This window comes from Rhyacophila brunnea, unplaced genomic scaffold (assembly GCF_057557595.1).
Source record: "Rhyacophila brunnea isolate RB1 unplaced genomic scaffold, BYU_Rbru_1.0 scaffold_22, whole genome shotgun sequence".
NCBI lineage: Eukaryota > Metazoa > Arthropoda > Insecta > Trichoptera > Rhyacophilidae > Rhyacophila > Rhyacophila brunnea.
The window spans coordinates 24,973,706-24,990,741 of NW_028232882.1; the positions used below are offsets into that span (position 1 = coordinate 24,973,706).

Genomic DNA, 17,036 nt, shown 5'->3' on the forward strand with positions numbered 1-17,036 from the left:
CCTACCGATAAGAAAACAATATATTATAGACATACCTAGTATATTATCGAATAATCATAAACATTGTAAAATATTTGTCACAAATGTCCGGCAAAGCAACATTGTCAAAATGACAAATAAATTATGGTTGTTTGTCTTGTCATAAAAAAAAATATTGTCGATTGTCTATTATCAGAAACGCATTACAGGCGCAGGCACCAAGGTACTTCGCGGTTAGCCGTAATAAAATATTACTCGTTATCTGTTAATATTGTGATAATATTGATAATATGTGTAATAAAAAAAGTTGTTTTTAGAATCGGAACTATTTTAGGAAATGCAAACCGCAGTGTACTTATACCAAGTACTAGGGGGTATTAATTGCGTGTGCTGTATTCGTGTTGACGAACATCATTAATAATGATTAATACTAACTAATCGTGTCACAAATTAAACGTAATATTTTATTACATATTTGTTGTGCCTAGGTGTTATTGTATATAGCAGGGATTGCGAACCTTTTTACGAACGCGTGCCAAAATTTCCCAAATAATATTTTTCGACTATCGCGGCGTGCCAAGCAGTTTTTCATGGCGAAAAAAAAGTTTTTAAAAATTTTCTAAAAACATAGTTTTTAAGAATTCGATTAAAAAGTTTAAAAATTACAATTGAGTTCTTGATATTCTATCTTTCACCGTATTTCTAGCTGAAGGCATATCTTTTATTTTTTGAATATTTTTGTCTTGTTTTCAAAATTTTCAAAGAGATGGTGGAAGTATTTAAACCACTCTTATTTCATATTATATTCTCCATCATTGAACGGTTTTCCATTTTTAGAGATTATGTTTGAGTCAAAATCACAAGCAGTTATTATATTTCAATGTCTGATAAAATAGGTTTAACAATATTATTTATACGTACTGGTGAATACACAAGTGATAAACCCATTTTATAAAATTTCCAACCTTTTTTATATGACAGGCATGGCCCCCACATCCTGAAGCGGGCCCCTAGGCAGAATATTTGGCGGCCCCCCTACCTATCGCTAAGGGTAAAGGCAGTGTGACGCGCTGCAGTAGCGTTTTCCAAATGGTGTATGCGGTACAATTAATGTGTATTTTTAGCGATTTTATGTATGTACATCCATTTGAATTATGGAGTTGTCGAGTATCGGTACATAGTTAAAAATCATATCGTAGGTAGAACCAAATATTTTAAATTATTAATATCATTGAATTAGAGCAAATTTGTGATCTGTCTTTATCTCATTTATGTGGTCGACTCGCCACGCCGGGCCCTTCCTGAGCCCGAGCCCCCAGACTAGAGCCCAGTCAGCCCCCCCCCCCCCCTTGTGGGGGCCATGGTGACAAGACACGTCTTGTTAAATCTCGCGAATCCATACCTTGCTGTGCTGTTCCAGCAGGAAATATTACCTACAAAATTCAATCAAAGTGCCATCTACGTATGGAAAATAATTGATCAATAGGAATGATATAGTGCCAATCTACTCCAAAAGGTTTTATGGTCACATTTTCTAATACATGACCTGACAACCCGCTCGGGTAACATTTAATGTATATATTAGTTAATAGGTAGGTAGGTAGGTAAGTAACTATGACTTTTGTACAAAAAACTATCAACACTTATTTCACTTCGGATATAGTCAGGTTAGGAATCATTGCTTAAGGCTATACCTCAGTTAAGGCACGGTCTAAAAAGATCGTGGCTAGGCGATGCGCGGATTGCGGGTCGCATGCCAATCGAAATATAATTTGTCACATAAATCCAACATACGTCCATTTAATGTTCTATTAGTAACAATAATAATATATTCATTCACATGTTTTCTTTTTCAAGTAAATGGGTAACGTTTTTAGTTATCTCTACACGATTTAAGAATTAATACGCCCGTCGCCATCACGAAACAAATTGACGTGTTCCCAGCTCGACGTTCGCTCTCCGAATGGCAGCGAGTCCAAAATTTGGTCGCGCCTATAGTTGAAAATTATTTGCAGTTTCACTGATGTATCGCCTTAGTAATACTTAATCGATGACCAAGATTCTTTTACTGAAGACTACGGTTCAATTACCTGTAGGCGGCGGATATCGTTTCACTGTTTCGATAGAAATTTATGGTCGAGTTAAAAATGACGGAAACAATGCACTCACTAACCACGAAATTTTTATATTATGAAATCAGTCACGCATTTCTTTATAATGATGTTATTATCAGGAAGTAAACTACCTACTCGCAAAACATCATATTTTTATATTTAGACAAATAAAGGGACCACTCACACAAAAATAATTATGTACTCAGGTGCGCGCACAAGGGGGAGGTTACAGGCCCAGACCCCAACCCCCAGACGACAAAAATACAAATTATTTAGTTGAATGGAATAATATTACTTCTTCTTTGTCACGTCCTTATAACAGGATTGGTTTGGCTGTGGAATAGCCTTTTCAATGCCTTATCAAAAGGGGTCTAGGACGATTCGGCGCCGGGACAACTGGGCGCTACGTAATCGAATGAAATAAATAAATAGACGTTCGTGAATTATAAGCACCTACTTTAAAAAATATATATTTAATATCTACTTGGTGATAAATTAAATATGCACACGTAAATAATGATTTAATATTGCATATATTACGTTTAAGTTCCAAGGGCAAAACAGTTATTTTATTTTTATATACAGCGTCGGGTAAATTCTCAATTAGCAATAAAAACACATTATATTGAGAGCAAATGGAATTAAAACTACGAACTAGTATAAATATAGAAACTGATTAAAATTCTTCGTCTACTTTATGTATAAAGTCGTAACGAACGCCTATGTTAAGAGTAAAATGAATTAAAACCACTATGAAGTTAGTAGTAGAAGTAGATAGAAACTAATTAAACTTCCTCCTCTACTTTCTGTATCAAACCGTAACTAGCATTTATTTATTTCATTAATTATGATCATTAGGCCATCGCAATAACTCGTAGGTAGCAGGTAGGCACCCATAGTTATAGCAACATCCCAGGTGTTCATCGCTATACTCAAAGTGCGGAGTGTCTGGGTATGGGGAATGTGCCCGAAAAGTGAGGAGTCCGCGGTTGAAGTAGGTAACGAGAAGTTGTAGGTAGTAGGCGGGGTAAATACAGAAGTCAGTGGCACAATATACCTAGACTTTACTAGTTTACAATATACTAGATTTTGTTAATCCCGACTACTCACACGGCATTAAAAATGTTATACTTAATATAATATTATTATGAATATTTTTCGAAATGGAGCCCCCATAGCATTTTTTTGTTTACGCGTCTGCGGTCACTGGGTGTGTTTATATTTTTTATAAGATAACCATATTTTAATAGTTAAATATCCTGAATGATAGGTTTGTGGCCTCCAATGACTAATTATTATTCCTTGACGTTCCTTCACCATTTATTGTTTTGCTCCCTTTAACTATAATGTAGGAATTATTAGTCACAATGTTGTAAGTACATACGTCATGTACCTAATATGAAAAATTAAATTAAAATGAAAAATATTTATATCCGAAGACCTAATAAAGGTAGAATTCTCAATCTTTGATTTACTTATTTACCATATAGGATACATAGGTGTTTAGCTTAACTCGTGTAGGTTTGACGCGTGAATAGTTTTTTGACATTTAGTCAGGTAATCAATGTAGTTCTTTGGTATTAGGCGGTTTGTAGCCAATGAGGTGTCGGTCCTGTACCTCGGCTCCATCCGGCAGAAGGGTATCTTCAACGTCTTTCTTCTTTGACCATGTCCGATCTAATAAGATCATAATATCTCCACAGGGTGGAGGTTTGTATTAACAGATTTAGTTTTTACTAGAAATGGATGTCGACCACTTGAGCCGGTCCATACTCTGACTCATACACAAATTGAAAAACAATATGTGAACTTGCCAGACCCAGGATTCGAACCTAGGACCCACGACGCAACAGGCCTACGTCTTTAGTCAGGCCATAATATGAAATATTATTTGTCTTTAGTCAGGTCATAATATGAAATATTATTTTCATCTTCATTTTAAGAGAAATCAGATAACAGCGAGAACTTAGCTTTTTGTAACCTTTCAATAGGATCAATATACTTTTTTAACCCAACTGAGCACTTTTTCGTCCAAGATTTCACTCTCCAATAAGGTGAAAAGGTCGGTCTTTAATCGACACCAATCTTACATCTTTTATTGTTCTGCTATTTGCTATCATTGATCTGAAAACCTTTTTCGCTTGTTGGACAATAAACTAAAGCTTGACTCTCAGTTTGGTCCAGGCGCATACTTTCTCAAAATTCAAATCCGTACAAGAACATAATATGATTAGTAGGTAATCGGATTACCCAATACTTGTTCCGTGTAAGTCATTCTGTAGGATGCGTTTTCAAATTTGGAATTGCCCCCCACGCGAACCAATCGCGCCCCCATACGTCACATTCCGAGGTGTATTATTAATCGGCGCGAATTGTCACGATGCCGTTTTATTTTTAAGGTTAATCTAAATTTAGACAATTCGCTTCTAAGAACAGCCAGCCCGCCATCGCTATTTTATTATCATCGTATTTATATTTTTCGAAGCGACCCATCTGCCGTGCTCCCGGCTAGAAAGTTTCGTCGACCGGCCTCGTTGGTTCTTCCGCGAATTTGGCTGTAAATTGGATACCAACAAGCGAGCGCGCTATACGTACACCGGTACATGCACACAGCCGTATAATTTTCGATTCGTCGACCGTTTCTCCGACGAGCGCCAACGTCACGTCAGTTTCAAGCCAGCTTTCGAAGCGATAGGTCGTGTCAAATCATACACGCCCGCAAAGAAGACCGCGGAGTTCGATATTACAAAAAAGAACGTCGTGTTTTTATGAAATTATTTGTGATATTCTTTCAAACTTTCACTCTTGTGCAGTGCCATAAGTAAAAACAAACGGATTACCGACGTGTTCGATGAGAATTTGTGAAAATGTATTACACTGTAATGTGAAAAAGACAAGGACTGCTGCGCTCAAAAGTAAAATTCTGAGAATGGACATTATTTTTGAATTGTGAAATACACTTAGATGGTTTTCGATAAGTGGCGTGTCAAACGAAATACTAAGGTATTATTTATTCAAAACCAGTGATATTTAGTTTTCATTGTTTTGTACGAAAGTGCTACTTCATTATTGACAACCTGTCATTTTTTTTTCTATTTACCTCGAAACGATTTTTACTACTGAATTCTTTCTTGTCTTGAGAAGATCATTAAATATAAAAGTGTATTAATAGTTTGCCAGTGGTATAATTGTTATGTGAATGTGTTTTTCCATCATATACAAGAGAAGACAATAATTAAATGTCTGGTGGTGGTATATATTTTGACGCAGGGGGGCACTGGCGGAGAGAATTTTTTCCGAGCGGCAAACTGGATTTCACAATGGATACAAGAACCATGCTCATTTCTCCGAAGGCCTTCGGTAATTTAAAAATTTGCTGTTTCTTTATGTTGTCTTCTCAGTATTTATAGCATACCTTGCTATTTTACCTCGTACAATGATGAAGCTTTTTTTCTTGCCATGTTTCTGATTTTATCTACATGTTTAGATAATAATATATGTAGAGGTATTTACAATAAATCTTCCCATTTGGATCAGTGATGTCCATAGGTAACGTGCAGCCCTTATTAGGCAGAGTTAGAATGCCGTCCCCTTTAATTATATGTCTCAAATTGTATGCAAATTCGCAAATACATATATAAAGAAAATAATGTTCAGTTATCTTAAAGTCTTAAACAGAGGGGTATGAAGGCCCCCATTGTGAAAATGTTTCTATTGGGTTAATACCTAATACAATAATCAGATAGGTTTTCAGGATGTTTTTAGACTAGGGTGTTGGTCTGACGAAGCTATCGCATCGTTCATTCATAAAAAACTGCCACTGCTCAAATTGTAATAATCGTATTGCCGCCCCCTAAGCAACGCATTACCTGCCTACCCCCACGGGGCATCGCTCAATTTGAATGTTATACAAATAAAATTTCAATATCTCGAAAGTATCGACAAAATAGTATTTCCAAATCCAATTTTCTAAAACAACAAAAACTATCTTTTTAATTATTATAGGTAAGGTTATTACTTTATCAGGAATTATGTCGTAAGAGACAAGACGTTTCAAAAGGGTTTGAACGATTTCATGTTTAACACAGCTTTCAATTGAACAATTTAATCGTAGACTTTTAATTTGCATATTTATACATACATAGTAATGAAATTCATACGTATACACACGCTTGTAGCTGAGGCATATTTTTCATCTAAAATATGAGTAATTATTAATACTGTGTAAAAACCTGACCTACCTTTAAACTTCGCAATTATTATTATCATGGCAGATTGCGTGTAAAATGCGTCGGTTAAAGGGTTGAATGCCTGACTCCCACCCTGGTAATTAGAATTAAGTTTTTAATATCATTTATTGCGAATTAACTAGGTAAGCATGTTCATAGATTAACGCCTATAATTTTATAAACGTAGTACTAGGTACTATTTGCGGTTCATTGTAATTTTAAATATTTCTTACTTTTTGGTAGTTATGTCCATAATTCTAATTATTTATTTTCAATGAAACGATGTAATATTATTTATTGTGGATTACGAAAATAATATTTTAGAATTAATAAGTAATTGATAGTGACCATCATAAATACGTCATGGAAAAGAACTGTTATCAAATTTATATTATTAAGACATTAGTAGTAGGTAAGTATAGCACGTTCATACAGTTTTTGACAATTTTTGTTTGAAAGTAATCCTGGTTAATACTTAATATATCATTATAAATTTCTTTGTTTCTATAGCCGAGTGAATAAAATTAGGGAAGGAAATTTGTTCAGATGATATTAACGTATACTTAATTGAACGAGTAGGTACCTATGGAGTTGTTTTCTAATTGCAACTAATCACCTAAACAATGACATTTTTATCATTGACGGCCCTTGACATAAGGTGTAATAATACCTAATTATATATTGATGATATCTATTATTATGTCCATATAATTGATATAAATAAAATATAAATACTGTGCAGGTAATTAAAAAGTGCAGAATGACTGGTTAAGATCCACCAGTATAAGTTGTCCGCTTTGTGAGGGCGCCACAATATGCGAACATTAAATGACATACCTATCATTCAATACTTTTTATACTGTAATGAGCTTAGTTCTAAATTCGAACACCGGACGATTTATGATGGTATTAGGTAAGTATCTATACAATTTGTGTGCCAAAATAACATGTAGACTCAATGTTGTTAAGTATAATATTATTATATCCCGTCGTTTATATTTTATTTATAATGGACAGGTTGAGGAAAAACTGATTTCCATTTCGAGTTAAAACTTTTTTTGGCAATAACACGTAATCTACCTCAAATGTGGAATTACCAACTTCTGACAGTAACACCGTGGTGACGTGTAATAAATGTTATCGGATTTTAGTCAGTTCAGGTCTTATGGTTATTACAGAAATAATGGGAACTGAAATACACAACGGGTAAGGCGATAGCAGGTAACCGACTCGAGTAAGGATAAATCCGGGTTAAACTTACACACGTGTCTAGAATACGTTTAACGTCGAATACTGAAAACTGCCCTCGGTTTCGGTGCAGACGACGTCTCAAATTCCTTCCCTATTTAGACCATTCACGTATTGTTTTATCAATGATTTGGCCGTAATTATCACAATACACTATTTTACAGCATAGGTACTAAAGTCAATTTCGGTGAGTACATTCAGTTATTTGTACTGTCATAGATGATGTATTATAAATCAGTATGATTTTTAGGTAAGTAGGCACCTAACCTACCTGTAATTCCTATAGAAACACGGCATATCCACGCCGAATCGTTGTGTATAGTTGTTACTTATTCTATGTCGAGAACAGATCTATTATTCCCATAGTATTGTTCAATTTTAATTCGTTTCCAATGTGTATATTGTATGTAGGTACGCAATATTGTGTAGGTTTATCGATGGCGCAGTATTGTTACTTACTTACCTATTGCAGATATGTATTATTGCGCGATTGATTCGCCGGATAGAATAAAGGAAAGAGAGAGAAAAAAAATCTGCACGGTCGAGTTTCAGGAAGTGAGCGGTCGCCGCATTATTGCAAATTCGGAGAAGCGCTGTTTTGTTGTCGCTACTTGCAGCGGGCACCGCTTGCCTGCATCGGATGATGGTTATCATTTTAACCCGATGCATGCCGACGGAGTGCTTATTATACCCCGCAGCCCTTTGTGTAACTGCATTGCGCGAATTGAATTTTGTTCTGTCGTTTTATAACGTGTAATACGTAGGGGTATTACATCAATATTATGATATTCACGAATAAATTTCCAGCAGGAATAGTCCGTGATCGTCCAAACGACATGCTCATGCACTGAACTTTCATATCCAATATCTACGTATAATGCCTTGTTTGTGTAGGTTACATGTAAATTTGTACGTGTTACATTTCACCGTAACCTGTCTTACCAGAAAAAGATGACCGTATAGCATTGAGTTATTCGTGGAGCATTGCAGACAGTAATATTTAAATTTTATAAGACTCGATAATTGGTAATGATAATTGGATAATCTAATAATGGCACTCATTATTATCAGGTATACATATTTGATAGGCACGGTATGATTGTATGTATTTCTAATTTATTTACCTACCCATTTTCTTCTGTTATGTCAGATGCTTATATACTTTGTGGAAATAATATATTTTCACTAGGTATGTCAGATGCTTATATACTTTGTGAAAATAATATATTTTCACTAGGTATGTCAGATGCTTATATACTTTGTGAAAATAATATATTTTCACTAGGTATGTCAGATGCTTATATACTTTGTGAAAATAATATATTTTCACTAGGTATGTCAGATGCTTATATACTTTGTGAAAATAATATATTTTCACTAGGTATGTCAGATGCTTATATACTTTGTGAAAATAATATATTTTCACTAGGTATGTCAGATGCTTATATACTTTGTGGAAATAATATATTTTCACTAGGTATGTCAGATGCTTATATACTTTGTGAAAATAATATATTTTCACTAGGTATGTCAGATGCTTATATACTTTGTGAAAATATACATATTTCCATGAACAGAAATCACAAATTTAGTATTTACCTATAGTGCACACGGAACAAAAACACATACCTAGTAACTTACACATACGGTTTTCTGTCCATGGATAGCCTCACCATATGTGTATACCTAAAATGATTTACGTTACGGATGTATGGATCAAGCCACGTTTTCACTGTTTGCTTATAAATTTGTATTGAAAAAAAACTGTTTTACGGCAATAATATAATAATTATCGTTCATAAATAATAGTAAATATGCTTATTAGTTTTCTAGCGTGTTGGCTTGATATATTATTGCATGACGCGGTCTGATTTGTAATCAATATTATTAACTTAGAGAGTTGAATGAAAGTTTTATCGTTTCATACAAGGCAGTTTTCATGTGTCATACACTATTTTTGCCTTCAGCGTTTTCCTGAATCCACATGAAAAATCGATTACATTTAAACTCCACAGGTGCTCGCTTACCTGTACCTTTTATACCTACGTCGTTTGATTGATTTTACTCGCGGCTTTTATAATAACGAAGTAGGTACTTACTCGCACACATTATGTCGAAATAAAAATACCCAGTATTAAGTATATCACATTCAGATAACATTGCATTATTCCGTCGATATGACTAATTATCATCAACACCACTGAGCCCGACTTATGACAATAATTGACCTCGTGGACAAAGATTAATTATTGCATTCATTGACACTTTCACAGCGTTTTATCAATCTATCATGCATCCATTCACTGCAACCATAAAGTAAGTCATGTTAAAAACATCTAGGTACGATTAAAATATAACATTATGTCACGATTGTGGTCAAATTTTCGTGAACCTAGAGATTACCTACTACTACAATAATATTGCCTTGCGTAAAACATCCGCTTTGTCATCACTGGACACTAGAACTAATTCATTCAATAATTAATTGAAGGTATCCCTCGGTGGGTGTACATCAATCACGATAATTTTAGTGGTGTATGGTTTTATTTTTAATCATTGAAATTAATTGCCTTAAAAACCATAGGTAGGTACTTTAAATCACTATAATTCTTGTTGTTTATCGTGTTCCTGTACAATTTTGTTTTTGCATAATATAGGGGTCTATATTATAGACCCCTTTTCGTTGGACACTTTCAATTATTGGCAGCGACCGTAGATAACAATGTAGTATATTCTGATATCGATGTGTCCATACACAGACGCCGCACCTGTGTCCAGTTTTCTATGTTTTTAATAAAATCTAATTTGAATATTTCGAATCTATTGAAAATATAAAGTAAATAATGTATTTGAATTGGACAATGTCCCATCTTCTCAGATATCTCAATATTTTTACAATATTGTACATATCTATACAAGGTGGCGTTTTGTTTAAATTCGGTTAAGACAATGGACATAATTACGATCTCTGTGCACTAATGACTAAACTAACCCATATATATAATATTATGATACATGGCATGCAGATCGTGGTTCGTAACAACCATGAGACCATGCGGGTAATTACAGCATTCTAAAATGTATACTAAACTATATAATAATATATAACTATTATCTTATCGAGGCGGGGGCCCTTCCTTAACCTCTGCCAAACTGAATATAATAAAGTATTCTCACTGCCACTGGTCATAACGTATCGATTTTTAATCTTTCTTATTGTTATCCGCGGTTCTACAGTGTTTGTTTTCGTTCAATTTAAAGTTGGCTCTATCTAGAGATATCGATTCATTCTCACACGGTCATCTCATACTATGTGGCAATTGCATTGTATTAAGTAAATTCTCGTAATTAAAATAAACTACAGTTAAATAAGTATTCGGTATCTAGTCAGGAGTCTAGTGTGTCACAGTGTGAACAATAAAAATATAACATAGTATCAAGCTCTTAGAATACGGCCCAGTACCACAGATCGCACGGTTCCAGTAGGCTGATTAAAAAGTCACCTTTTATTAGCAATTAATGCGCAATATACTTAGGTACTCTACTTCAGAGTTTTGTACTAAAATCATAATAGAGTTTTGGCGAACAGGCGGGTCTTTCATCGAAAAGCATCTGTGTGGAAAATGTATTGATTTTAATACGAAGAAATTGTGTGAAGTTACTGATATTATATTTAATAGTAAGATTATGTATGTAGATAATATGCAATGGAAACTTCTATCGCGTTTGTATGCACCTGGCATTGTTCCCAGTGAGTGTTCCATCGGTTATCTTTTAAATATTTCGTAAAATCTCGATAAGCAGATCCGAGAATCAGAAAATTCCGACCATTGTTTATCGTTCGCCCGATCACACTTGCTTGAAACAAATGCTTTCTAAGATTTGTATGTTATTCTAATACTCAATACGTTTTATTCGAAGAAGTGTTTTTGCATAAGTACATAGGTACCCAAGGTATTTATAAAATATTTGACGCAACGTATTTATGTTACACACCTATGTTTCTTATTGCTTTTTAGGAAACAGACTATGTAATATATATTATCATTAAAGGGATTAATATCCACTGCACGCTGTATTTATCTGACTATACCATGATAGAAAATGATTATGTCAAAACAATCCAATAATTTTACATAGTATAAGAGCAAACGTAGTTTAAAACTTTTGGGTTCTCATTTCACTAAAACCAATTTACTTAGCGCGTATATTCTATACACAAGGCTGCCCATCAGCGGCTGTCGAGGGTAATTTATCATATTTATGTAAGTACCTATTGATATATTATAATATTGTTATAATAAGTTAGCCGTCTAAACTGTCAACACTGTCTATCTCGCTCTAAAAGTTAACACAGCCAAGAGAGGTGCTGTTAAACAGTTAAACCATAGCACGTTATGATAGTTGTTTAGACGGTTAACTTATTGTAACAATTAATCGCCTCAATACATACCTACATAATTATGATAAACTACCCTTAATAGCAGAATAGATCCGCTGATGTACATATTATAATATCGTATACAGATTTCAAACGCGGCGACAGTTGCCATTACGATTATCTATCTATACAATGATAGTAGATATTAATACATACTTCGGTCAGATCAGATTGATTTTAGCTTTTATTTTATTTTACTCTTTAGTTAGCACAAAATTATCCATAGGTACTGTACTCGGCAGCAAAAATGTTTCATTGAATTATTTATTATGGTACCACTGCTTCACTCTATCATCAGTATTGTAATAAAGTCGGTGATGTGGTGATACCGATGATTCTATTGGTGCAATGCCGTCACTCTTCGTGGCCCGGATTCTTCGACAAGGCAGTCGGTATTAAATATTGCGCCTCGGGCGATGTAGCTGCGTTTCCCAGAATCGCTCTGCGCGAATCTTAATTTATTTTCGGCCGACTTTTATTGTTGGCGATTCGCTGAACCGGACAACGAGGACGTGTCGGATCAGCTGAATAATTAATCGCGTGTGGAATTAGGTATATGCATGCCGAAGTAATGGTGCATCATATGATTAGCAGTCGAAATGTTATATTGTGAAGTGTGAACGGCAGACGGTGGTGCAGTGGACAGAATCGCGCGATCTCAAACTCCTTGGAAGGTTATGGCCCTACCGAATGATCCCCTCGTTTTTGTGTAGCCATAAGCAACAGAATTTGAGATAATTTTTAACGTTACGTAATATTATAAGAAGGTGACAATCAAAAGAGGACATATCCATTTTGACTAGGTGTAGCGAAATGATTTTTAATATTATCTGGCCTGCACATTTAAACCTCCTTGTCCGGAAACTTGTACTTAATGTGTACTTATGCAGTTCGCCGTATCACACTTCACGGTTTAAATTTTGTATCGGAAATATTATATGGCCGTATATATGACCGTCCAACTTCTTTGGGTCGTAGGTATAGTACTGACATACAATTCATGTCTAAATAAAACTTGGTTCCTGTCGGTTTACTTACACTTTACAGGAAGCCAGCCGCAAACAAATTTTGAAAATAGTGGATATTATACTGGATTATTTGTTAGGTTAGGTTAGGTTTTCATTCTTGAATTCATGAATTTTGCCAAAATCAGCTATTAAAATTGAATTAATGTTCATATTATGAATCTAATAAAATTGGAGACCGTATACGTATAGTATAGTAGTCATCTCTTTCCGATAAGAAAAGCTCACGGCGAACTGTGCCACCGTGAAATGTTTTACGTACAACTTACATGTAACCCTAAACCTTAAATTATGTTCAAATGAAATTAACCTCAGTTGATTCTCAAATAGTCATAGTATTATATTTAAATATAATATAGCCAGACAAATTGTATACATACAGTAGTAGATAGTACGGATTTATAATAATTTAATAATTATTATTAGTTCTACTTAATTAAATTTGACACGGTGAGTGTTATGTTATGTTTGTGTAACGAATACCCATAACATGTAACGCAAGTCTTCTCGAATTGGCATATGAATATTGAAGGTATCGTCTGTGTGACCAGATGTCACATGTGAATAATAAAATAACATTGAAATAGCCAACGCGAAATGATTTCACTATCAGCACGGGAGACTGCGTGGCGGCCGGATTAGTTGTGGTTGTACGAAAAGAAGAAAAAAAACTTTGCACAATGATTCATACAAAAACAGTCATAATAATATGGTCTCAGAGAGTATACCTAATAGATTGCATTGCATATTTGCATATCTAAACGCTTACCACCTTACCAAAGCATAATGCTAATTTTATATTTCTCACTATGTTTTAGTATTGTATAATTGTTAATATTTTATTATACAAGAAGTCGTTATAGATTTGTGAATATTATTTTGAAACTAGGCTAGACTTTTAGTCGGACATTCACTAGTCTAAACGGCGCTTAAAAATTTATATCGATTTTCAAATTCTATTCTACATAAGTTTTTGAATGAATATAACTATGAATTGTACTTATTCTGTTTTGATTGGCGCCTTGTTATCATTAGCGTTTGGATTATTTCATTAGCAGAGGTTATCACAACATTATGATACGTAGGACCATAAGGAAAGGTCAGGCACTATTTACGTTTGTGGCGCTTTATGGATAACCTAGAATTGCTATTAAAATCCATAAATAATTATTTTAATAAATTGCGTGTCAGGTGTGTGCTCTCTTATCTTCTCGATATTTCACTGTTTTAATTTAATATAATTATTAAATTGATCATTGATTGAACACGAAATTAAGCACCAAGCGGAATTACCTTGAAATACAGTAATCGATCTGTAGTAAGTATATAATTAATTGATAGGCAACGGAATTACTAACATTCGCATGTCCACGTTAAGTATTAATTAGGTAGTGTATTGTATATTTATGGTCGCTATCGCCGACGGTGTTTATATCGTGCTTCTTGTCTCGCATGGTGCCCCTCTCGCTGTTTCTTGCTTCGTCTGGAAATGTCCAACCTTAATAATGATAACGTGGTAATTTACCAATTGAAAACGTTTTCTAGATGGCACAGGTGTAGTCGTAAATAAAATTGTGGTAATCATGTAATGTAATGTAATCTCATGTAATTCCATAGAGTAGCGTACACGCTTTATAACTTTGCACTTTTTACTACACTGATAAAATTAGATCAAAAACTGATGTATTATATTATCTAATATACATAGTAAATAAGAAAATGAATAGATAATAATATACTTATGTAAAAGAAATATTTTTAGATTATATTAAATAATTTTCATCCTAGAGCTGGAGTCCAAAGTTATGACGTGGCAACTCTAAGTATTAACATTGATAAATTAACTCTTCTTTCAAATTGTTGTTATTTACCTATTCGGTTTTCTAGTCAGTAACTCTATTCAGAAGCGCTCTCTCTCTCTTGTCAGTTTAGCTAACTCAGGTTTTAAAGCAAGGTAACTCACAAATTTTAAACGGCATACCGTTTCACAAGTCTCCATTATACTCATTTGTGAGGTTCATTCGCTTCACTGAATACGTACATGAAATATAGCATAGAGACGCCATGCTTTGTTCAGTGCAGTCTACGCAATCTATTTCAACACGTCCACCGCACAATGCATCATTAAATTGCCATCGGGGTTTCCTCCGGTATCTCTTCAGACGAATCTCCCGCGTCTTTATTGAGAATGATGCTACGTTTTCTCGGAATAATGCCTCCGATAAGAGGAATGATTATTTAAAAAGACGAGGCCTATTCACGCGGCCTGCCGGGGATTCGTTGGCCATTATTGTAGGACCTCAAAGTTAATCACGACACGGCCTTTGTGCGTACAATACCCATCTCTAGATCCATGCAGAGACTCTCATAATCCGAAAACTCTGAATCTAGTAATTTTAATATTTATATTTGGCGGTTCTATCGTGACCATATTATTGTTGTGTGCAAGCAAGACTTTCCGGTCCTTGTCGGTTTACAGGAAGCCAGCGGGAAACAAATTTTGAAAATAGCCGATATCCTGGATTATGTGTTGGGTTAAGTTAGATTTCATTCTTGAATTCATGAATTTTGCCAAAATTGGCGCGGTTTCCGCCTGTCTTCGTATAAACCGATTTGTACCGAATTTCCATATATCAGGGTAGAGTAATAGGTGCCATCAGTTTACTTTCTCCGATTCACAGATATTATGTTTCTTGCAATTTAATCCTGTTTACATGGTTGTCGTAATAATCACACTGCAACATTATAGAACATAACATTTAATTACATGTTCGTAAATTGACAGTTCCGATGTCCCTGGGAATTTTAGTACCTACACCTTCATTTAGTCTCTAATAATCCGTTTCGCATTCCCTTAAAAGTGCTCAAAACATACAGATTATGAGTTTATCAACATAAAATACCGTAGGTACTCAAGACTGTACAAACATAATTATAATGTTTCGATACCTAAGTATAAAGTTGCAAATGACATTCGTCGTTTTTCAGTGGTTATAAAGCATTTTGGGCAATTTGTTTTGTTTCACAACCATCATACTATTTCGTTTTCTGACACTACCTCAATCGTCGATTCGCAGTTGTATGAAGACATTTCCTCGTTTTTTTAACTCTTTTCTGCCAGTAACAACTCAAACGTGATCAATTCGTCAATGCGTTTACTTTCAGGAAGGCCATTGTACCGTTTTATAATTGGTACTAGTGGATGACAGTGATTTGTCCAGCGATTATCCACAAATCGAGCGAACGATGACATTAAATTACGTCCAATCCATCTCTTAATGTCATAAATCCGAGTAAATTCGCTTATTTCACTGATTTGGGAAAAGATATTGTGCTAAAAGTTCTGGTCGTTTACCCAGTTATCCTATTTTATTTTAATATATACGAGGCATTGTACTGTCTGAAGATAGATGAGTGTAACACTCTCAATTAATATGCTCTGTCTAAGTTTAAGAGAAAGTTGTGAATTTGTATCTCGTGTATTGTGTGTCGTCAGTGGTAATCCATTAACAATTCAATTCGGAATCAACCAAAACTGTTCAACATGTTGTTGCATTGTTTCAGACGTAATGTGTGCAACCTGCACTAATTACAACTAATCCGGATTAACCAACTCACCCGCTTTACTGAGTGGGATTACATCCTATTACAATCATCGGAAATTGCATTGTGTTTAGTTGCAACGTTACGTAATGAGGTTGCTTTTGTTTGCTGTTTAACCTAAAATCGCATTGAACGCTGAAATTAAACTGTATATTGTCTATTTGGTTATCATTGTTTTTTATTATTAATATGTTTTACTGTCATCTTCTCCAAATTCTTTTTTTAAAACAGTTGCATTTATAATCATATACTTAAGTTTTTGTTTAAAATATACAAATCAATCATGTTGGGTAGAAAATGTTATTATATTAGATTGAGAGTGATTTCTAATGATTAAATAATAATGCATTTTGTGTACGTACGCGTTTGTTTCGGAAAATATTTACCTTATTACTAA

The 17,036-nt window shown here is 34.4% G+C and overlaps 1 protein-coding gene across 2 annotated transcripts in view; it reads left to right on the top strand.

Moving 5' to 3' along the window:
- LOC147070267 (suppressor of cytokine signaling 2-like) overlaps positions 1–17,036 on the top strand; it is a 153,457-nt gene that overhangs the window by 121,443 nt on the left and 14,978 nt on the right. Inside the window, exon 1 of one of the 2 annotated variants that reach the window (XM_085949773.1) lies at positions 4,761–5,453. The exons of the other annotated variant lie outside the window; for it this stretch is intronic. Within the exon in view, the coding sequence (XP_085805899.1) occupies positions 5,333–5,453 (121 nt within the window). The 5' untranslated portion in view covers positions 4,761–5,332. Of the gene's footprint in view, positions 1–4,760; positions 5,454–17,036 lie in introns of those variants that run through there. 2 annotated transcript variants of the gene reach the window in all.